The sequence below is a fragment of the Amblyomma maculatum genome, chromosome 3, assembly GCF_055883805.1.
Source record: "Amblyomma maculatum isolate TAMU_Amacu chromosome 3, ASM5588380v1, whole genome shotgun sequence".
Classification (NCBI taxonomy): domain Eukaryota; kingdom Metazoa; phylum Arthropoda; class Arachnida; order Ixodida; family Ixodidae; genus Amblyomma; species Amblyomma maculatum.
In genome coordinates this window covers 218,123,395-218,146,653 of record NC_139346.1, presented here as the reverse complement: position 1 = coordinate 218,146,653, position 23,259 = coordinate 218,123,395, and the positions used below count along the sequence as shown (strand labels likewise).

Genomic DNA, 23,259 nt, shown 5'->3' with positions numbered 1-23,259 from the left:
AAAAGAAGCGCTCTCTCCCTCGAGACCGGCCGTGGCCGTGCAAAGGTGTACTAGCCACCTGGCTCACAGATGGCACCACACGCCTCCTTGTCACCTTGTCACCGCCGCAACAACGATAGGCCTTGCACGGCTCGACTGAAGGACTAAAGCTCAGGCATCTCGTCGCCCACGCCGCAAGTACTGCAAGCCCCGTCCTGGCTACGAACACGTCATCGACACCCGGCGATGAAAACTTCGATGTAAAAGCGATGTAAAAAAGCGCGCTCACGGGAACTACAAACGAAACAGCCACGGACAGTCACATCCCACGTGAGCCGTATCATACTGCCGCCCATTACTTGGGTGGATGGATGGAACATAGGAGCGTCCCCTTTGAAACGGGGTGGTAGCAGTAGCTATCATGCCCATTATTCTTTCTTTATCTTAATTATTGATTTAGATTGGTTAACTAAACCGTCATTCTGTTTATTAAATTTTTGTTTCTATATTACTAACATTACGTCACTTCTCTGCTTTTAAGCCACCAACCTTCCAGTCGTTTTTTTGCTAATTTCCACCGCCGGTTTATTCACCCGGCCACTGGTATCTGTAAACCCCAGAGCTTCAGGAACAGTGACTGCGCCTGCATCGACTTCCGGATGGATACCATTACATTCGAGTATAATATGGTCAATTGTTTCATTGGAGTTACCACATACAGCACGTGCGTCATCTTCATTGTTAAATTTCTTTTTGTAGCTATGTGTTCTAAGGCACCCTGATCTAGCTTCAAAAAGTAGGGCACTGCCTCTTGAGTTATCAAAGGAAGCTTCCTTCCTGATCTGCATTTTCCACTTTCGGTATAATTCCATACTCTGTTTCTTTTCCATCGAATTTATCCAATTTTTACCTTCCGTGTTTTTCACCTGTTGCTTAATGCTCTTTATTTCTCCGTCCTTGTGACTAGCATACTTACTAGTTAGTTTCCTAGTTCTTTTCCTCTATTGTGAGTCAACGCTTTTTTAAGTACAGGTATTTATAAATACTTTAGCTCCTCATATAATATTTTACTCTGAGCTTCCCGTACTTCGAAAGATGGCCAGCCCATATCTCCCTGTACCGCCTCATTTGTGGTTTTGCCTTGGACACCTAGTGCTAATCGTCCAACGGCTCTCTGATTTATTTCTAATGTCGACTGTACCTCTGATTTTAGGCACAAAACCGCATTTCCGAAAGTAAGACCGGGCACAATAATTCCTTTCCAAATACCCCTCAAAACCTCATACCTGCTGTACCCCCACAATGCCCTATGCTTCATTATCCCGGCATTCCTTCGCCCTTTGGCCTTAAGTGATTGCTCATACTTTCCAATGTATGCCAATCCTTCGTTTACCCGTACCCCAGATATTTATATTCTGCTACTCTGGGTATTTCATAGTCTTGTATTTTAAGACCCTGATCAGTTGAGCCGTTGAAAATCATCAGATCCGACTTAACTGAACTAAAACTGAAGCCTAGAGCATCCCCTTCGTCTCCGCAATACTTAACTAGAGTTTGCAATTCTTCCAGACTCTCAGCTAGCAGCACAATATCGTCTGCATGCATCACACCGGGGAGACGCTGCTCTACCGCCTTTCCATCTAATCTATATGACAGGTTAAAACCTAGGTTACTGTCTTGTATCCTCTGTTCCAGGTTTATCATATAAAGCATGAACAGCAGCGGTGATAGAGGATAGCCTTGTCTTAATCCTTTTGCATACTTTGACATCTTCCGTACTTCTTATCCCTTCCCATGTAATTTCTACTTTGTTATCCCGGTATATTTCCTGTAAGAACTCTATTTACTCTATAATCTCATAACCGATACCTTCTTTTAATATGTTCTACAGGGGTTCCCGGTTTACGTTGTCGTACGCCCCGTTTATGTCCAGGAAGGCCAAATACAAATGTCTATTTTCCACTTTATATATTTCGATGCATTGGGTAAGCACGAACAGGCTATCATCTAAGCGCCTACATTTCTAAAGCCGTTCTGAAGTTCTCCGAGTATCTTGTTACTTTCTACCCATGCTTGAACCTTTAATTTCACTGCCTGCTTGGCCAACCTGTACATAACAGCTGTTATGATAATCGCCCTGTAGGATTTTATTTGCATCCTTTTTCCTTTCCCTTTATAAATCAAATTCATTTTGCTCTGCCGCCAGCTGTCCGGAATTTGCTTATTCGTTATCACTGTGAGCTTTTAACAACGTTTCCTTACTTTTTGGAGCAAGTTCATTAATCAGCTTGATCGGAATTTCATCTATTCCTGTAGATGTGTTTTTAGGAATATTTTTTTTCTGCCTTTTTCCAGTTTAGATGGGTCTGTTCTAGTCTGCTACCTTGTGTTGCTTCCTGATTTGCGGAGATTACCCTATCGTCGCTCTTAAATTACTCGGCTATAACTGATGTAATGTAGTTCACTGCGTTGTCTCCGTTTAAACAATTTTCCTCGTTATCTTGAATCCGATCCTGCTTTCTTTGATTCTTGTTCCCTAGCCAGCTTATATGGTTCCAGAATTTTCTTGCTCCGCCTGTAGAGGCATCGTGTATGTCAGCCATCCAGCGATCGGTGGACTGCCTTATTTTACTTTGGACGAGGGCATGTACCTCAAGTTTCTTTTGTCGATATGATTCCCATTTTTGGTCGATTTCCTACTGAGATACCGGTGCTTTCTTTGCTATTCGGTGTTCTCTTGATGCAGCCCGTCGTCGTTCAATAGCTTCCCTGATTTCCTTATTCCACCAGCTCCGTGGCTTCCTCTTTCCATTCCAGCGGTTTGCTACTTTAACCTCCTTAATTTTCTTCCTTATGAGTAGTTCTACCTGTTCATAATCCCAGTCTTCAATGGGGCTTTTCTCTATTGCTTCCTCTATGTCTGCTGCTATCTTCGCTATTTGATCGTCATTAAATTTTGCGTTTACTTTTTGTCTAAGTTCCATTTGTCTTTTCATCAAGGGCCCCATCTGCAGACTAATACGTTTGTGATCACTTCCCAGACTACACTCCCCTTCTTCGTCTATTTCCTTTTTTTGTGACCTTGCTATAAATTTCCTGCGACATTAGACAGTAGTCAATGGCCGTCTGCCTGTTGCGGAATTCCCACGTGATTTGGCCTTCACATTTTGTTTCTCGATTTACTATAACTATATCGTGTCGCTCACAGAAATCTAGCATTAGCTGCCCGTTACAATCCGTTTATCCATCCAGATCGTCGATGTGGCCATTCAAGTCCCCCAGCAGAATAATATTGGCCCCGTTTCCAAACTGGCTTATATCGTCACTGAGACATTCAAAAAGGTCCTTGTTTTCTTGCCGGTATTGATGTCCTGTTGCTAAATAAACTACTCCTAGCCATGTCCTTATGCCGGCAATTGTTCCTGAAACCAAGATATGCACTTTACAAGATGATTTAATTATTTGCCAATTTGTTCCCAGGTGTATCAACATACGCGAACATATCTATTTAAGTGGAGGACAACCCAGAGGGCTATGGGACGAAAAATGGTAGGGGTAACATTAAGAGATAGGAAGCGTGCAGAGTGGGTCAGAGAAATAACTCAAGTTACCGACATTCTAGCGGAAATTAAGAAGAAGAAATGGGCATGGGCAGGACATGTAGGGCGAAGAGAGGATAACCGATGGTCGCTTAGGGTAACAAACTGGATTCCAAGAGAAGGAAAGCGTAGCAAGGGGCGGCAGAAAGTTAGGTGGGCGGATGAGGTTAAGAAGTTCGCAGGGGTCAAGTGGATGCAGCTAGCACAGAAGCGGGTTAAGTGGAGAAATATGGGAGAGGCCTTCGCCCTGCAGTGGGTATAGTCAGGCTGATGATGATGATGATGTATCAACATACCTACCCCTCCATCCTTTTTTTCCGTTCTCGTTCTGTTGCACCCTTTCCAGACGTAGCCTTCTATAAACGGCGGATCTTCTAGATCCCTGAGATGAGTCTCGCAAAGAGCGTACACACCTATTTTGTCACCCTTCAACTGCTGTTCTATCTCTAGCCATTTCGCTCTTTTTCTACCTCCTTGTATGTTTATGTAGCTGATCCTAGTGTTAAATTTATTTTTTGTACTTTTCTTTCTCGACCTCCTCCTTGCCAATTTTTGGGGCTCAGCCTCCGTTATTACACTTTCGTCTGCTTCACTTCTAACTACCTCTGTGCACGGAGTCTTCGCTTACCCCCTAAAAAAGCTACAGCCCTGCCTGCCAGGCGCCAGGCGATCTCCGCTCCCACCCTTCTGTTAAAATGAATGCCATCTCGCTGAAAAGCCCTACCAAAACCTGCTTTATGAGCCCCCCCTGTTTACCTCAACCACTTCGAAACGCTTCTCCAGGCTTAACTTTCTTATGTCCTGATTAGCTGTCACCACGTCCTTTTCCAGCTTTCCGTTCAATACTAGCACCTCCGGTACTGTGCACACAACTATCTGCGCTTGCTGTGCTATCTCCCTGATATCAACTCCCTTAGCTAAACTTTCCACCACTCCTGCAGCGTCACCATTTAGGACATCGTTTAGCCCCGCGGCTACTATCACCATACTGCGCTCTGCGGAATTTTTCAACAGCCTATTTATACTCTCTTTCAGCACTGCCCTAATTGTGCTCCCTGGGAAGGCTCCAACTAACACTCGCTTATCACCGTTTACACGTTCCAAGATATCTCGCTTGCACCTGCTCATGTTAGAATCTCCGGCGATAAGCACCTGGGCCTTCTCTCTTCCTCTCCCAACTGTTGGCTCCTGCTTTCGGTTATATGTGTCCTTCTCTCTGGGATTTTCATTCTTCCTTACTTCTTCCTTTTTTTTCCGGCTTCTTAGTAGCTGCTTCTAAATAACTCTGTCGGTTCGGATCCGCCTGACCTACTTTGCTTATGCCTTCCATGCCAGTGCTGGTCCTTGCCACGTTGCCCGCACTGGAATGTTCATCCTCGTTGTTTCCAAGGGCAAAATCCGCCTGATCTACTTTGCTTACGCCTTCCATGCCAGGGCTGGTACCAGCCACGTGGCCCGCGCTGGAATGTTCGTCCTCGTTGGTTCCAAGGATAAAGTCGGCCATTTTGTTTTTTCAGTTTGAGGAAGTTGTCCAAGCAGTTTCTGATTTTCTGCCCCTAACAAACGTACTTCATTTTGTAAATCACCCGCACGAGACACTGAACTGCTCCTTTCTTGATCAAATCTATCTAGGCGCGGACTCAGCACGCAACACCGACACAAAATGTCGCTGCCTTCCGCTTCACCTACAGAGTCAAAACGCGTTTCCTTGAGATAAACCTGCGCCTCACACTGAGGACACTTTTCCTTCTTTTGATTGCACATCTTAAGCATGTATCGACTGAACTATATCTATTACGAATTCTTAGAATATATAAACTGCCAAACGAAGACACAAGAAACGACTGGCAAACAGGCGTTAAAATCAATTCTGCGAATGCCAGTAGCCTAGAAAAAAAGTATTTATATAAACAAAATAGTTAAAGAATGAACGCCGAGAAAACCTGGCTGCCGGCACGAAAAACCAGGCCATTAGGACAAAGAGCTAAAGTCTATTTTTTAGGCTGCACCTAATCTATCTGAAAATGAAATAATGTTAATAAAAGGAAGAACTAATCTATTTGACGCTTCGGAAGCTTCCGGTAGCCACGTACAATCGGAGGAGGGATGGAACACGCGTCCAATGACACGGCTGTCAACTGTCCACGATACACTTCCGATACACAGCCAGCGCCATCTACTGTGTGGATTGGGTACTAATATTGCGAATTACAAACACATTCGCTATATCCGGAACATTTATTCGTTATATCGGGTATTGCATTTCAACGAGAGAAATCGTTTGACACCATCCGGAACCTTACAGGACAATTAGTTCGGCCGTAATGGTCGCACAAAGATCCGCCATGTTCACCAACCCGACCGACCCCCAAATTTTATCCAAATGGTGGTCATTGGGGTGATCCTAATTTGATGGCCAATATACTGGCACATATATAAGGAATCTCATTGGGGCATGACCCGCTTATGTGGATAATCTTTAGCGAATCTCATTCTGCACAGAAATCTCTTGACAACTCTAGTTCCATACTGTGGAAGGCTCGACTGAAATACCAAGTTGTCAAAAATTTCCAAGGCTACAAAGAAGCAGCATATTATAGTTTTCCTATGGATATCTGGACATTGCATTATTCCTGGAAACACAGAGGCGGATGTGGCGTCTAGGAAAGTACACTCCAATGCCATCATTTTTGGCCTTTCGCGAGAGGCGCAATGCGCTCTTTTTTGAAGTACATATACGTAGTGAAATGAACGAAAAGATGCAGTTTGAACCAAACCATAAAAATTTGATATATATTTCATTCATGTATTGTTGCGGTTTAATATTCCGACATCTATGAGCGAAATTTAGAAACGCTCCTTCACCGCTCACGTTCGGGAACTGCTTACTCTATCTTCAAGAATTGGCCCCGCAGACAGCTCACATATCGTGTGTGTGTGTGTGTGTGTGTGTGTGTGTGTGTGTGTGTGTGTGTGTGTGTGTGTGTGTGTGTGTGTGTGTGTGTGTGTGTGTGTGTGTGTGTGTGTGTGTGTGTGTGTGTGTGTGTGTGTGTGTGTGTGTGTGTGTGTGTGTGTGTGTGTGTGTGTGTGTGTGTGTGTGTGTGTGTGTGTGTGTGTGTGTGTGTGTGTGTGTGTGTGTGTGTGTGTGTGTGTGTGTGTGTGTGTGTGTGTGTGTGTGTGTGTGTGTGTGTGTGTGTGTGTGTGTGTGTGTGTGTGTGTGTGTGTGTGTGTGTGTGTGTGTGTGTGTGTGTGTGTGTGTGTGTGTGTGTGTGTGCGTGCGTGCGTGCGTGCGTGCGTGCGTGCGTGCGTGCGTGCGTGCGTGCGTGCGTGCGTGCGTGCGTGTGTGTGTGTGTGTGTGTGTGTGTGTGTGTGTGTGTGTGTGTGTGTGTGTGTGTGTGTGTGTGTGTGTGTGTGTGTGTGTGTGTGTGTGTGTGTGTGTGTGTGTGTGTGTGTGTGTGTGTGTGTGTGTGTGTGTGTGTGTGTGTGTGTGTGGGGGGGGGGGGGGCATGAAAATGAAGATGTGGCTCCTCTATTATTCGATTACCGGGTGCATGACAACTTCATGTCTCGACTGAAGAAAGACTTGAGTGCTCTTGACAAAAGACCTTTAAGTCTTAAAAATCTATTAGGCCCGTGGCCGACGTATGCACTGAAGAAGCGCACTTGTGGCGTTTATATTATTCCTTGAGGACATTGGCGTCCTTGGGAACTATTAGTTTAGTAAATCTTGCTTAATCATTGTTTTGAGTTCCTACCTCTCTGTGATCGAGTGCATTAATGTAATGTTATTTGATTTTGTCTTATTTGCGCAAACAAGCATTCATTTTTTGTTGGTGAGTGCTTTAGCAGTTTTGTTGTTTACTTTGCTGTGTATACCGCAAATAAGCTATATTTTTTTCCCTTGTTTCTTCATATCTTTTGTGCACATTGTATTCTGAACTGTTCTGTACAGAGTTACACATTTACGCGAATTACAGAGTTTATACCGCTCATCAGGTTTGCTTGCCCTGACACCTGTACTTTGTTTTATATGTTGTATACTGCTTTGTGTTTGTGTAATGTTGTGTAGTAGTGTATATTTTATGTTATGCTAAACTGTATATCGTCAAATCAAGTGGTTCATATGAGCTGGTGAAATAGTAGTCAGAGCCGCTATGCGGCACCAACGTCTCCTTTATTGCTTATGTACATACAAAAAATCGAAGGTATGGTTATTAGTGGAAGCACTATGCGCTCTCTGTTGCTATGTGCCTTAGTATGATCACATGATATCTATTTTAGTGCTGCTTCGCCACAGTTTGACCTTCATATCAGACATACGCGACCTTGGAAATAAGAAGTTTCAAGAGCAAATGCTCTTTAAAAAGTGCAATTTAGTGCCTCCCCCTCCCCCCCCCCCCCCAAAAAAAAAGAACAGCCTGAAAATCGCAATGAAAAGTAAAAAAAAAAAAAAACTGATTTATTCATTTACGAGAACTTTCACCTGATTCAATTTTTTCTTGTCTGTATTTATTCATGTATGAACAAACGGGCAAGATCCTTTAGCAAGACAGATGTTTTGTTTCAAACTGCTACAATCAAATAGGGTTATGAGACTGTACAGAGTCTTTTGAAGCATAATGCTAAAGAAAGCATTTTGCGCACAGGCCTCGTTTTCCAGTTGCCATTTCTACAGGTATCGTGCACATGGCATGCTCTGGATCTTAGTCCGCATATTTGAACAGCCTTTTCTTCCCAGCTTTTAAGTTTGAGTAGCTCCCAAGCAATCCTTGCATGTATGTTGGGTAGATATGGCAAAAGCCCGGTTTTCATAGCAGATATTTGTTTTACTCAGTCCGCACTGGTGTTTCGCATTTTGAAGATCTTTTGCAACTCCTTTCGCTTTGGCCCTTCAATCGCGATGTCCAGAGTGTTTCGGCGATGAATTTTACCTAACTCTTTTTCTTATTCGAAACGTGTTCCGCTCTGGTGAGTTCAGTTTTAGGCTGGTCCACTAAGTGTAGGAACATGTGGTTGATCAATCGCTCTTGGGTGCCATACTGGTGGCGAGGGTGCGGCCGCCGAGTTGGTTGGCCAGCGTGTATCGTCCTGGAGCAGGTACGAGCAGCGTGTCGTTGGCGGCCAGGTTGAACGTGGCGCCGGCTACGTCAACGCTGGCTGACCCCGCGATCTGCCACAGGAAAGTCTCCGTGCCGGGGCACTGCGTCGAGTGCACTCCTCGACCCAGAACCACGATTGTCGACTGGCGGCCTTTTCCGAATAGGTCCCTGCGTAATGCGAAACGTCGAAACGCCTATCATGGGTAACATGCTCACTTTTCGGCCATGGCGCCTTTCTTATGCACACGAAGGATACAGCTAATGTTGAATTGGCTTCATCATATGTTAGACGGTTAAATAACAGCCCTGCTAGGTACGTATTAGGTACAGACAGGCAAGTGAATGAAAAAAGATACCGAGTGCGGGAACCCATGCGGAGGTTGGCGGTGACAAAAATGACTCGCCCAATCCTCAGTCGCCAGGATAAGCATAATCATGTTTCCGTGCTTTTGTTAAAATGAAAAAAAAAAAAAAACAGCCCCTCTCATGCTCCCATTGGCTGGCTTTGGCGGCATTGGTATTACCTGCAATGGAGTGAGGACGGTGTAGAACGGAAGTTGCTCTGAATGAAGTGATAAGGAGGTCAGAACAGACGAAACGAGACTCGCGGGGCGTTCCGAAGAAGGAACGGAATGAGGAAGTCGAAATAGGTGAAAAATTATGGGGGACACTTAGGCCTTTAAGGGTGTGACGCGATAGCGTAGGCTACCAGCATATGTTATAAAGACCCGCTTTAACGAAGCCGTACGAGCCTGTCTGCCTAGGGGTAACGTGAAGGGTCCTGGCAGGCTGATTCTGATTTCACTCCTAAGAGTTCCGTGTTCCGGAATTTCGTGTTAAAGGATCCGAGTTGGTAGCTCCTGCCAAACGTCATGTCCAGTTAGTGCTCGGCCATGTCACCTGTTTTTCGCTCACAACGCAGGCCGCCGACGCCGGATTTTCGGTGCCCTTAACGCTGTCGCTTTAAAATTATTAGGGCACCTCGTAGGCTACTCGACATACCTGAATGAACTAGATGAGGAGGTCCGTGTAAGTAAAAATAAATTCGCGGGCGCAATCTTCTCAGGTCGAATGTATTAATGACAGTTTTTAATCTTAAAAGTCCCTACACTCTTTAAAACGCGGCTTTAGCGTGGACGTTGTGAGCTGAAAATCACCGGCATGCCTCTGGAAGGTGACACGGCCAGGCACTGAGTGGTCGGCGTGACGTTACAAGACCACACGACATGGCCGAGCTGGCAAGAGCTGCTTCTTTGTGAGGGTGGCCGAACGCTCGTGTGGGCCACGCAGGCACGTTCTTAAACGGCTTGGCTGAAACGGGCGGTCTTCACAGCTCACGACTCCACGGTGATGCGAATGCGTGAGGCATACATTAGAGCACACATTAGAGTGTGTGCACGCGAACGAGGATCCTCTATGGGAGCGTCATAAACTTAAAGGTGGAGCTTAAGTGTTCCCCCATTTTTGTGTTCATTTAAACTTACTAACTACGCTTACTACTGCTAATTACTAACTAACGCCGTCAGTGCCACTTTTTCGCCCAGCTTTTCATTCAGGCGATGGCAAGGAACTTTCCAGATGGGCCACGCGCGACACCTCGAGCAGAGAGCCGCAAAAATGCGCCTTAGTGATTCAACTGATGCCCTTAAAAACGGAGCCTAAGTGACCCCTCAAGTTTTTAGTGCGGAAGCACTCATCCAGCTGTGCCCCTCCTCAAGGTCATGTTGTGTATGATCGGAGCTCGGTTGGTCCAGCCATTGCCATAGCAACTGTCTACCGCATCCCTGGTCACCATATATCAACTGTGACGCGAGCCGTTCTCACGCAGCGGCCACCTATCTTCCCTTGCCCACCATTCACTCGAACGGCACCTAGGGACGGCATCCTAACGTGAGGGGCAGATGGTGAGGGCTGTCGTAACACGGGAAGAGCGGGCTGCAAGGCTGACCGTAATCGTTCAACCGGAACGCCGTGACGATTTCGCGCGACCGTCTGTTTAACCGTGCCTAAATCTACCGAACTTCTTTCACGAATCATTGACCGCAGCCCGTGTATGACATTACAACCCTCTTTAAGTGGTTGGAGCTGAAATGGCACTAGAAAAAAAACAAAAAAAAAACATTGGTAATATTATCTACCTAGCGTAGTAGAATTCCACGTCGTAACTCATGTATACAATTGCTCTGTGCACTATTCTAAAGAGTAAAACACGCGTACATAATTTTGGTGCGTCTATACTTCACTTTGATGCGTCCAACTATACAACATATTGTAAACACGAAATGACGAGGCACCAGAAGCAACAAACTGCACTCACATGCAGCATTTCCCTGCAGATATTACCTCCAACACACCCCAGCTTGCCATGGAACTGCTCATACGCGAACACTGAACATCTAAATTTGGCTTGTTCTACGTCTATCCGTTTCTAGTTTTTCCGCGGCGGCTTAGTGGTTAGGTCGCTCGACTCAGTGAACCCAAGGACGCGGGATCAATTTCTTGCCGCTGCGGCTGTTTTTTCAATGGATGCGAAAAACAGAGCCGTGTACTGTGCGATGTCAGTGCACATTAAAGAACCCCGGGCAGTTGAGACTTCTGGAGTCCTCCACTACGATGTCTCGAATAGCCCGAAGACATTAAACAAACCATCTGCATTACCCGGCCGCATCGACTCCTTCTTACCAGCAGACGTGGCTGGCATCGGCGCTCACGTCGAATAGTTAGTTGCCCTATGTATGCTTGACGGAAGCGCACGTGTCTCGATTTGACCGCTAATAAAGTCTCTGATGCCGCTCATAAAGTACCGTGATAGACTTAACGGTGATAAACAAACATGGCTTGCTGGGGTTCCCATGCCCAGGGTAAGTATAAACGAAGAGCATTAACATGGGTCTCACGTTGTACGCAGCAGTCTAGCTGATGATGATTATGCAGGGCCAAAAATCAAATTCAAATACAAAACTACACATCAATTCGTCGCAGCGAGCGGCTGTTGCACGTTCAGAGCCTTGCGTACTTCTTATTTCCTTACATTCTTGTCTTGCCTGTGCTGCAAACATAGTACGGCGACGACTGAAGATGACGTCGTAAGCCTTGAGAAACGTGGCCGATAAAGAGGGGGCGAGTGGGTAAGGGGGGAATTATACCTTGCTGAAAATTACATAGTTTTATTTGTTGCCATTCGAGGCGAAGAAATGACAGCGGTCGCTATGCTGCTTTCCTCTCTTTAAGAGGATCTCCTTTTAGGCCGATATTTCAAAAGCCCACGAATTCACAAAGCAACATGTTCTATTCCATTGGTCAGCTGTTCGCATGATTCCAAAGTGATAAGGTTGATGATACTAATACGGCGATGAAATCTGTGCTATGTTACGCAATTGCACAGCGCACGTACAAGCAGCGATGTGGTTAATAGCGAGTTTCACATTTCTTCGTTCTGAAAAAGAAGGAATAACCGGGAGTAGCGCAACCGATGGCTTAATTTTTAGTGAGCCCCGCCCCGGTGGCGTAGTAGTTAAAACGCTCGACTGATGTGCACAAGAACGCGGTATCCAACTCCGGCCGCTTTTCGATGGGGGCGAATTGCAAGGCGCCCGTGTGCTGTGCGATGTCAGTTCACGTTACAGAACCCCAGGTGATCGAAACTTTTTGGAGCCCTTCACTAGAGCGTTTCTCATAGCCTGAGTCACTTTGGGACGTAAAACCGCATGATTAAAACAAAAGCAAGCTGTTAGCGACTTAGGCAGCTCAGTTATTCCGCGACGTCAGCAGTAACGAGAAGTGGACTTCACTGATACTGATACTTCACACGCGTTACTGTCGCCAAGTTTTCTTAGCCACATTTCGCGTACAGTAGCAGTTAATGCAGCTACATATCTTATTCACCGTATACGGCGGTGCTAGTACGCTATATGATATAAGCTTCAACCCCAGAACGAAGGCCTCTGGCACTGATTTCAATTTGGCCTCCTCCTCTACCCGCTGCGACCACATATATGTCAGCAGGTTTTCTAGATTTCATTTCACACGCCCATCTTACTTTCTTCTCTTCGTGCAGCGACGTTGCCTGGAATCCGCCGCCCAACTGAATGATCAGCTATCCAGCTCTTCTCCGTATTTAGGCCTGTCCATCTTCACGTCCTCTTAATTTGAGCTCATTAACTTTTGTTTTTTCCCCGCCCCACTCTGGTCTCTTGATCATTTTTTTTTCCGTACCTAGCTGTGCTGCCTGAAATTTAATCTGACGTCATTTTGTTTGCTTCCAAGTTTCTGCCCCCTGCCCGAGTGCTGGTAAGGCAAAACGAGGATTTCTCTCTTAGTAATTTTACTATGTAACTCTAAACTTAGCGCTAGGTAAGTTTAGAGAACATTTAGTAACTGCTAGTAGATAGTGTACTTTACCGAGTCACTCACCTCTTGCCGCCATCTCGGTCCAGCTCGGCCCTGTGTTCGTTTATCCACTGGTCGAGGCTGAAGGGCTCGTCCAGGGCCACGCGGCTGTCCGGCTCGTAGGCGGGCTTCCTCAAGAAGGAGTTTGGGCCTGGTTTCCCGGTGCGCCGCTCCTCGGAGCCCATGTACTCGTGAAGCAGGTCGGCCAGTCCCTCGGTAAGGTCGTTGCAGTGCAGCCACCGTTCGTACAGCACTCCTTGGCATTTTTCATCCAGATAGAACCTGGGTTTCGCATGCCACATGTGTTTGGTAGCCCGCGTCATTCGCACCGTGCGGTCTCTTCTATCGTAGTTGGCACGAAGTACGCCAATACGTTTAGCCGATTCGTTATGGTATGCTGCTGCTCTTGATCATTCACTGACAACAGGCGCCATCAGTGAAAATTTGCCGGGCCACATCGCAGCGGGGATGTTTCCTGAGAACGCAGCGCGCACGCTCTGTCTTTTTCATTTTGGTCATTTTGTTATGCTCCTGGGAAGCGCTGCTACAGGGCATGAAAAGTTGTCTCCCACTTCCTTGCACAAACGAATATCCTGGCGCCTTGCCCTCCGCACTCCGAAATAAATTACGCTTGGCAGGGACTTTAAAACTATTGCCGCATAGTTGAACATTGCTTGGACAATATATTACTAATTTTATAGCATTCACTGGACTGTAATTGAAGGTCGGCAAATTTAGCCTTGATGGCATTCGTTCGGCTCATCGGTCCTTACAGAATGCCGCCCCTGCCTAAGCCTCCCGGGGCTCGCCCTGCTCCCTTTTCACCTCATATTCTGCCCCACGTTTTTCTGCAGCACTCTCCAAGTTGCCTCAACACTCACTTTTCTGTAACGAAACACCGGATAGAAGCCTGCGTTATTCATGTCCAATCTCACTTCACACAGATATTACATCAGATATCAGATATCACACAATACATTGCGGCGAATAGGGTGTCCAGCGTCAAGGTAGGGACTTCTGCTTCATCCCGAGAGAAATGCTTAACATTGAATCGATAATTCCAGACGCCAACATTTTGGGCATTTACGATGTGGTGGCACTCAATAATGCCGCGATGGTTTCAAGCGTTATTTAGAACGTGCATATTCATAGCCGAGTTACAAGTAACTCTTTCAAAAAAAAAAAAAAATTAATGGTGTCGCTTGTTTGAACAACGTTTCGTCATCACTCCAAATACCAAGAGCCTGGTTGGTTGCGTTGGTTTTTGTGGCGGATAAGCTACTAAGGCTATCGTGCACCAAGGTCATAAAGTTAGGAAAATACCGAGAGGCGTTCTTTGACAACTGTGGTAACGTTGGACGTGAGTGACTATAAATTAAGCTTGTCCATCATCTCAGCGCATGTTCTGGCAGCTGTTCGGTCTGAATGTCTCGTTTGTTGGCGCTGCAATCACTGTGCAGAATGCTAGTCAATCAGCGCAACTCTGATGTTAATAGGCATACACAGTCAGTTGCTATAGCCTAAAACGTAAATTCCTCGTATTCACCTAAAATTCACTACAGTTTAACTTCCTTTCAATACAGAGGTTCATCTAAATCGGAGCAACGGGTGCCTTAACCCTTGATGTTCTCCGGTTAGCTCAGTAGAAAAGTTGTAAGTTATGACGTGCTGAAGTTCTCTTTTATGGTGGGAAATGTCGCCGTGGCCGTGGACGTTCGCTTTTCCATACCTCATGCAGTCTAGCTCCTGGGGCGTCCGCTCCCGCTCGATGACGAGCCCCACTGTGTCGGCCTTCCGCTGGGGCGAGTGGGGTATCCTGCCGGGCAGTAGGAAGACCTCCCCCTCACGGATCACCACGTCTTTGGCGCGACCATGCTCGACCACCTTGAGCAGCATATCCCCGCGGAGCATATAAAAGAGTTCTTCGCCTTCTTCCAGGTGGTAGTCTGGACGCACGTTGGGGCCGCCCACGTAGAACACCTGCACCGCCACGCCTTTAACACGAGGTGTTACATATCCATTAAGACGTGATGTCGGTTCATGGTTATAACAAAACAGAACTGCGCGAAGGCAACGGGACAAGACACACACACACACACACACACACACACACACACACACACACACACACACACACACACACACACACACACACACACACACACACACACACACACACACACACACACACACACACACACACACACACACACACACACACACACACACACACACACACACACACACACACACACACACACACACACACACACACACACACACACACACACACACACACACACACACACACACACACACACACACACACACACACACACACACACACACACACACACACACACACACACACACACACACACACACACACACACACACACACACACACACACACACACACACACACACACACACACACACACACACACACACACACACACACACACACACACACACACACACACACACACACACACACACACACACACACACACACACACACACACACACACACACACACACACACACACACACACACACACACACACACACACACACACACACACACACACACACACACACACACACACACACACACACACACACACACACACACACACACACACACACACACACACACACACACACACACACACACACACACACACACACACACACACACACACACACACACACACACACACACACACACACACACACACACACACACACACACACACACACACACACACACACACACACACACACACACACACACACACACACACACACACACACACACACACACACACACACACACTGCGCTTTGTGTGCGTGTGTGTGTATTCGTGTCTTCTTGTCCCGCTGCCTTCGCGCAGTTCTGTTTTGTTATAGGTGTTACATATCTTTAGAATAGACACGATGGACTGCCGTAAGTCTACATACGGTCAGGCCGATCCTTCGCTTTGTATTGACGGCGTTAGCTTGTCCACGCCAGACGTCAAAGTGTTTCTCACACCTTAGATAAGCGAATATTTTGCTTCAGTCGGGACAGAATAGACGGAAGTATCCTGCGCAGTCTCCCTCACAAGCATGCAATCATCTCAACTTGTTTTATTGAGGAATCCCGACTTTTCTACAGCAGTGTCATGTCGTGGCTATGCCTGCTGGTCTCCTTTTTCCGAAACGTCCCCGTTTTGTTTTCAGTTCAAACCATGTACATTCTGTAACGCTAGAGGGGTGGTCTTTTCTGAGTTTGCATTTTTGTCTTGAGATTTTAAGGAGTCAAAATTGGCGGCAAGCGAATCTTTACGAAGGTTTTGACATTTTAAGGGACAACGTTGTTGTTTTTTTTCTCAATATGCTGCAGGAAGAATTGGCCGGAAATAAGCGTTGTTTGGTTATATAGTAATACAGGGAATTTTAGGCTACCGCGTGGTACATACCGCTTGCGTTACAGCAAGCAGCCCTCGAGCCATTGGCTGAAAGAAGAAAGGCTGTCCGGCTTCATTTTTTTTTTCGCTCTCTGTATTTACAAAATCTAGGCATTCAGCCACATGACTACTTTGAAAAAGACCCAGACATAACATATTCATAGCGTCAAGCTAATGTTTGCCCGTACTAATTTGTTCAAATTTCGTGCGTCCTCTAAACAATTTCTGATTGGAATTCCTTGCCTCAAGATTCACCTCTTCTTAATTTACTGCTGTGACCTCCTATTCATGTGTCTTTACGGTTAAAAACGGTTATTATGATCAGCATTACTGAGTGCATCCTCGTTTTTGTGGCTATGATCGCGGCATGTTCTTCCTAACAATGTACTTTCTCTGTAACTGACTACTTGTGTTAATGTAATCTAATATATTATTATTTTTGTTCCCGAACAATAATGTTTGTTAACAAATGCATGTACCATCCTGCTTGGACCGTTTTGGTCCGCAATATTGTGCAAATTAATAAATAATAAACAGCAATGGTTGGCTGTAACTTAAAAGCCAAGGTGTGTAATAGTTATATTTTGTTTTTCCTTGACGAGCACAGAGAGTCAGTAGCGCTTTTCTCTTGGAAGCTTGCAACAGTGTTTCTCTATAACCCCCATAATACAGCTTTCAAAAGCCAGCATAGGCTATAGGGTGTCCTCGCGACAGTAATATTGCCACACATTGGCCATCCATCTGAGGTCCCTTCCACCTTTACCTTTCATGTTCCCACTGACCTTGAGCTGGCCGTCGCTGTGCATCATCTTGTTGCAGATGGGCGGCAGGAAGTAGGTTTTGTTGGCATCAACCCACTGCTCTACGTTGTACTTGATGGCACCCATAGCGACGGGCGGCGCTTTCTGCTTCCTTGCTCGAAGTGTGCCCTTAGCGTCGACAATGTACCTTCGCCTTGTCTGTGCTGGCGGCGACCGACGATACGGGTGCTTCTGTTGCAACTTCGTCGATGCGGTCGTACCTCGTCCTGGTGGAGTCCTCTGGGGCACGAACGGCCCGTTTATGGTAGCCGTCGCTATCATTATGGCCTCAGGCTTACAGCGCAAAGATACGCGTCGTGCCGGTGACAATTAAGTTGTTTCTTCAGGGTCTCCGAAAAGCACCGGTTGTGCCGTGGCACACGCCGTGGGACCTTGTTGTTTGGTTTTGGGCGGGTTCCACTATCGCGGATGTCTGGGAGATTGTGGGAATGTGCTTGTCTCCTTGCTAGAAGCTCAGTGAGATATGTTTTAGTCAACAGGAATGCTCGCAAGGAGGCACAGTAGTCATTCTATCACGTGCGCCAGTTGTCTCGGGGCTGTCTGGTCTCGAGCTCTCCCTTTTATTTCGCTGCTCCAAAGCTCCCTAGAAAGCCGAATAGGAAATACTTCGATCTTCTGCTGCTTCCGTCGTTTGCAGGATTTGCTTCAACAGACAGTGTTTTGCTTTGCGTCGATGTATCAACGGCACCGACGGTGAACCTTGCCAAGCTCCTGGGTTGACTTGGGGGCACTTGTAAGAAACGGTACTGCGTACACAAAGAATGGAAAGACATATGTGTAAATAATATGTATATAGCACACAGTAATTAACTGCCCGTGCTGTACCATTTTGCAGCTGAGTGTTAAACATGACAAAGTTTGAAAACTTCACTACTGTGACACGAAATAAATCAATGGGAGTTTGTGCCTTCTGATGCGGGGTGCCATGAAGGCAAATGAGTCCGGCGTCAGTGTGAAGCGTCCACCTGTCATCCACTATACCTGCCAACTTTGGAAGGTGCTGTTAGGGTGTTTTTTTCTCCACTTGTAAGGGAAAAGAGGGACAGGCGGGACAAATAGTTACAGCGATTACGAATAGAAATGAAATCAGAATATAATTTGAAGTAGAGCAGATTGAGAGCGGCATACAACGAACTCATGATCGGAATAAGATCAGAACGGAATGAGCTGACAAGTGTAAAAACGCTTGTCGCAGTTCCTACACGTCAGTCCCAAAAGTTTTGAGAGGCGCTGCTTGCTGATAAAACTGAATCGAAAAGTTCGGCACGCTGCTGCGTTGCGTTGGCGGACAAGTGCAAGCCGCGGTATTGCTTCACACGAGAATAAAAGGCATTCATTTTGGCAAATTGAAATGATAATTGCCGGAGCGTCACTCCACGAAAAGCTTATATTCCACTTGCAGGAACCCCGCCGAGGTGGCGCGGTGGTTACAGCGCTCGACTATTGTTCCCAAGGAAGCGGGATCGAATCCCGGCCTCGGCGGCCGCTTTTAGGTGGAGGCGAAAAGCAAAGCGCCCGTGTGCTGTGCGATGTCAGTGCACGTTAAAGAACCCCATGTGGTCGAAATTTCCGGAGTCCTCCACTACAGCGTCTCTCATAGCCTGAGACGCCTTGGGACGTTAAACCCCACAAAACAACCAACCATCCACTTGCTGTCGTTCGTAGAGTAGCACCGGGATAGTGAACGACAACGTTGCCGACAACGCGGGTTCGAGCCAAAGAAAAGTGGGACGTTCTGCCCATCGCATGCGGGTGCGCTTATTTCAAGCAGGAAGGGCGAGTAATGCAGAAAAGGGGCATTTGTTGTTTTACTGGGAAGCTGCATCAAGACACTGCACTAGTTCTTAGACTTCTGCCCAACCCGTGGCCTTCCCACCGCACCCGCAAGCCGGCTAGCGGACCCGCATGCCATCTTACGATAATATATACCTATATAATATAATATGTATTAAAATGTAGTGAGTAGGTATAATATTGAATTTTACAGCATTTTCGTGGCAGTCCTTATCTGACGCTGTTGTCACATCGTAACTATGCGAACATGAAATTTGCGCTGGGAGAAAACAAACACTTACTGTAAATATAACCGCAGGAGAGGGAACGCAGCGTTGAAATAAAGCGGCTAAAATTATGTGATAGTGTGTGTTAGCGGTTTCATATAACAGCTTTGTATGCGTCACGCCGGATGAAGTACCTGTATTAGTCGGCAATCTGAATTCTGTACATGTGTGCATTTTTAATATTTTATACCTCTCCTACTAGTATCTCACTTAATACCTTTCCTATGCTAAACAGACGAATGGGTGATCTGCTGCGGCATTCAGATGGATCGATGGATGAATGGAATATAGGAGCGTCCCCTTTGAAACGGGGTGGTAGCAGTAGCTATGATGCTCATTTTTCTCCCTATATCTTAATTATTGATTTAGATTGGTTAACTAAACCATCATTCTATTTATTAAATTTTTGTTCCTACATTACTAACATTATGTCACTTCTCTGCTTTTAAGCCACCAATCTTCCAGTCGTTTTTTGCTAGTTTCCACCGCCGGTTTATTCACCCGGTCACTGTTATCTCTAAACCCCAAAGCTTCAGGAACAGTGATTGCGCCTGCATCAACTTCCGGATGGATACCATAACATTCGAGTATAATATGGTCAATTGTTTCACTGGAGTTTGCACATACAGCACATGCGTCATCTCCATTGTTAAATTTCTTTTTGTAGCTGCGTGTTCTAAGGCACCCTGATCTAGCTTCAAAATGTAGGGCACTGCCTCTTGAGTTATCAAAGAAATCTTCCTTCCTGATCTGTATTTTCCACTTTCGGTATAATTCCACACTCTGTTTCTTTTCCATCGAATTTATCCAATTTTTACCTTCTGTGTTTTTCACCTGTTGCTTAATGCTCTTTATTTCTCCGTCCTTGTGACTAGCATACTTACTAGTTAGTTTCCTAGTTCTTTTCCTCCATTGTGAGTCAACGCTTTTTAAGTACAGGTATTTAAATACTTTAGCTACCCATCTGTTACTGTCCAATTTCCTCAGGCGTTCCTCATATAATAATTTACTCTGAGCTTCCCGTACTTCGAAAGATGCCCAGCCCATATCGCCCTGTACCGCCTCATTTGTAGTTTTGCCTTGGGCACCTAGTGCTAATCGTCCAACGGGTCTCTGATTTTATATCTAATGTCGACTGTACCTCTGATTTTAGGCGCAAAACCGCATTTCCGGAAGTAAGTCTGGGCACCATAATTCCTTTCCAAATACCCCTCAAAACCTCATACCTATTGTATCCCCACAATACCTTATGCTTCATTATCCCGGCATTCCTTCGCCCTTTGGCCTTAAGTGATTGCTCATGCTTTCCAATGTATGCCAATCCTTCGTTTACCCATACCCCCAGATATTTATATTCTGCTACTCTAGGTATTTCATGGCCTTGTATTGTAAGACCCTGATCAGTTGAGCCGTTGAAAATCATCAGACCTGACTTATCTGCGCTGAAACTGAAGCCTAGAGCGCCCCATTCGTCTCCGCAATACTTAACTAGAGTTTGCAATTCTTCCAGACTCTCAGCTAGCAGCACAATATCGTCTGCTTACATCAAACCGGGGAGGCGCTGCTCTACCGCCTTTCCACCTAATCTATATGAAAGGTTAAAACCTAGGTTACTGTCTTGTATCCTCCGTTCCAGGTTTATCATATAAAGCATGAACAGCACCGGTGATAGAGGACAGCCTTGTCTTAATCCTTTGCATACTTTGACATCCTCCGTACTTCTTATCCCTTCCCACGTAATTTCTACTTTGTTATCCCGGTATATTTCCTGTAGGAACTCTATTTACTCTATTATCTCATAACCGATACCTTCTTTTAATATGTTCTACAGGTGTTCCCGGTTTACGTTGTCGTACGCCCCGTTTATGTCCAGGAAGGCCGAGTACAAAGGTCTATTATCTACTTTATATATTTCGATGCATTGGGTAAGCACGAACAGGCTATCATCTAAGCGCCTGCTATTTCTAAAGCCGTTCTGAAGTTCTCCGAGTATCTTGTTACTTTCAACCCATGCTTGCACCTTTAATTTCACCGCCTGCATGGCTAACCTGTACATAACAGATGTTATGGTAATCGGCCTGTAGGATTTGATGTGCATCCTGTCTCCTTTCCCTTTATAAATCAAACTCATTTTACACTGCCGCCAGCTGTCTGGAATTTGCTTATTCGTTATGACTGTTTCCAGAGCTTTTAACAACGTTTCCTTACTTTTTGTACCGAGTTCGTTAATCAGCTTGATTGGAATTCCATCTATTCCTGTAGATGTGTATTTAGGAATATTTTTTTCTGCCTTTTTCCAGTTTAGATTGGTCAGCTCTAAGCTGCTTTGTATTCTGCTACCTTGTGTTGCTTCCTGATTTGCGGAGATTACCCTATAGTCGCTCCTAAATGACTCGGCTACAACTGATGTAATGTAGTTCACTGCGTTGTCTCCCTTTAAACAATTTCCTTCGTTATCTTGAATCCGATCCTGCTTTCTTTCATTCTTCTTCCCTAGCCAGCTTATATGGTTCCAGAATTTTCTTGCTCCGTCTCTAGAGGCATCGTGTATGTCAGCCATCCAGCGATCGGTGGACTGCTTTATTTTACTTTGGACGAGGGCCTGCACCTGAAATTTCTTTTGTCGATATGATTCCCATTTTTGGTCGATTTCCTCCTGAGATACCTGTGCTTTCTTTGCCATTCGGTGTTCCCTTGAAGCAGCCCGTCGTTGTTCAATAGCTTCCCTGATTTCCTTATTCCACCAGCTCCGTGGCTTCCTCTTTCCATTCCAGCGGTTTGCTACTTTAACCGTCTGAATTTTCCTCCTTATGAGTAGTTCTACCTGTTCATAATCCCAGTCTTCCATGGGGCTTTTCTCTATTGCTTCCTCTATGTTTGCTGCTATCTGCGCTATTTGATCGTCGTTTAATTTTGCGTTTACGTTTTGTCTAAGTTCCATTTCTCTTTTCATCAATGGCCCCATCTGCAGACTAATACGTTTATGATCACTTCCCAGACTACACTCCCCTTCTTCGTCTATTTCCATTTTTGTGACCTTGCTATAAATTTCCTGCGACGTTAGACAATAGTCAATGGTCGCATGTTGCGGAACTCCCACGTGATTTGGCCTTCACATTTTGTTTCTCTATTTACTATAACTAGATCGTGTCGCTCACAGAAATCTAGCATTAGCTTCCCGTTACAATCCGTGTATCCATCCAGATCGTCGATGTGGCCGTTCATGTCCCCCAGTAGAATAATATTGGCCCCGTTTCCAAACTGGCTTATATCGTCACAGAGACATTCAACAAGATCCCTGTTTTCTTGCCTGCATTGATGTCCTGTTCCTAAATAAACTACCCCTAGCCATGTCCTTATGCCGGCAATTGTTCCTGAAACCCAGATATGTTCTTTACAAGATGATTTATTTCTTTGCCAATTTGTTCCCTGGAGTATCAACATACCTACCCCTCCACCCTTTTTTTCCGTTTTCGTTCTGTTGCACCCTTCCCAGACGTAGCCTTCTATAAACGGCGGATCTTCTAGATCCCTGAGATGAGTCTCGCATATAACTCCCTCTGACGGCATGTACGGTTACCGATGTCGACGCGCATACAGTCTCTTTTTGTCTCTTCAGGATTGTACTTGAACGTCATGAAATGTATATTGGCATACTTGCAAAGAAGGTGCCCATCGTCTTAAGCGTAGAAAACGAGACTGAGCTTGATGCTTTTCAGTAAGCAAACATTAGCCACTGCGTGAACAGAATTCCACTGCGTTTTTACGCTGTCGTTATGTAAGCCCAAAGCTCAGTGAGGATGCGGCAGGTAGCGTAATGCGTATACAGCAGCGTGAAAGTCGCGTTCTCCAGAAAACCA

The 23,259-nt window shown here is 45.7% G+C and overlaps 1 protein-coding gene across 2 annotated transcripts in view; it reads right to left on the bottom strand.

The window, feature by feature from the left end:
* Positions 1-7,733: 7,733 nt before the first annotated feature.
* The window catches only part of LOC146197716 (3-hydroxyanthranilate 3,4-dioxygenase-like), a 57,105-nt gene continuing 41,579 nt past the window's right edge, over positions 7,734-23,259 (bottom strand). For both annotated transcript variants that reach the window (XM_084599631.1, XM_084599630.1), the window contains exons 2-5: positions 17,301-18,085; positions 14,796-15,046; positions 13,091-13,348; positions 7,734-8,845 (exon numbers count right to left, since the gene is read on the bottom strand). In XM_084599631.1, coding sequence (XP_084455757.1) covers positions 8,596-8,845; positions 13,091-13,348; positions 14,796-15,046; positions 17,301-17,600 — 1,059 coding nt within the window. In that variant the 5' untranslated portion in view covers positions 17,601-18,085 and the 3' untranslated portion in view covers positions 7,734-8,595. The remainder of the gene's footprint in view (positions 8,846-13,090; positions 13,349-14,795; positions 15,047-17,300; positions 18,086-23,259) is intronic.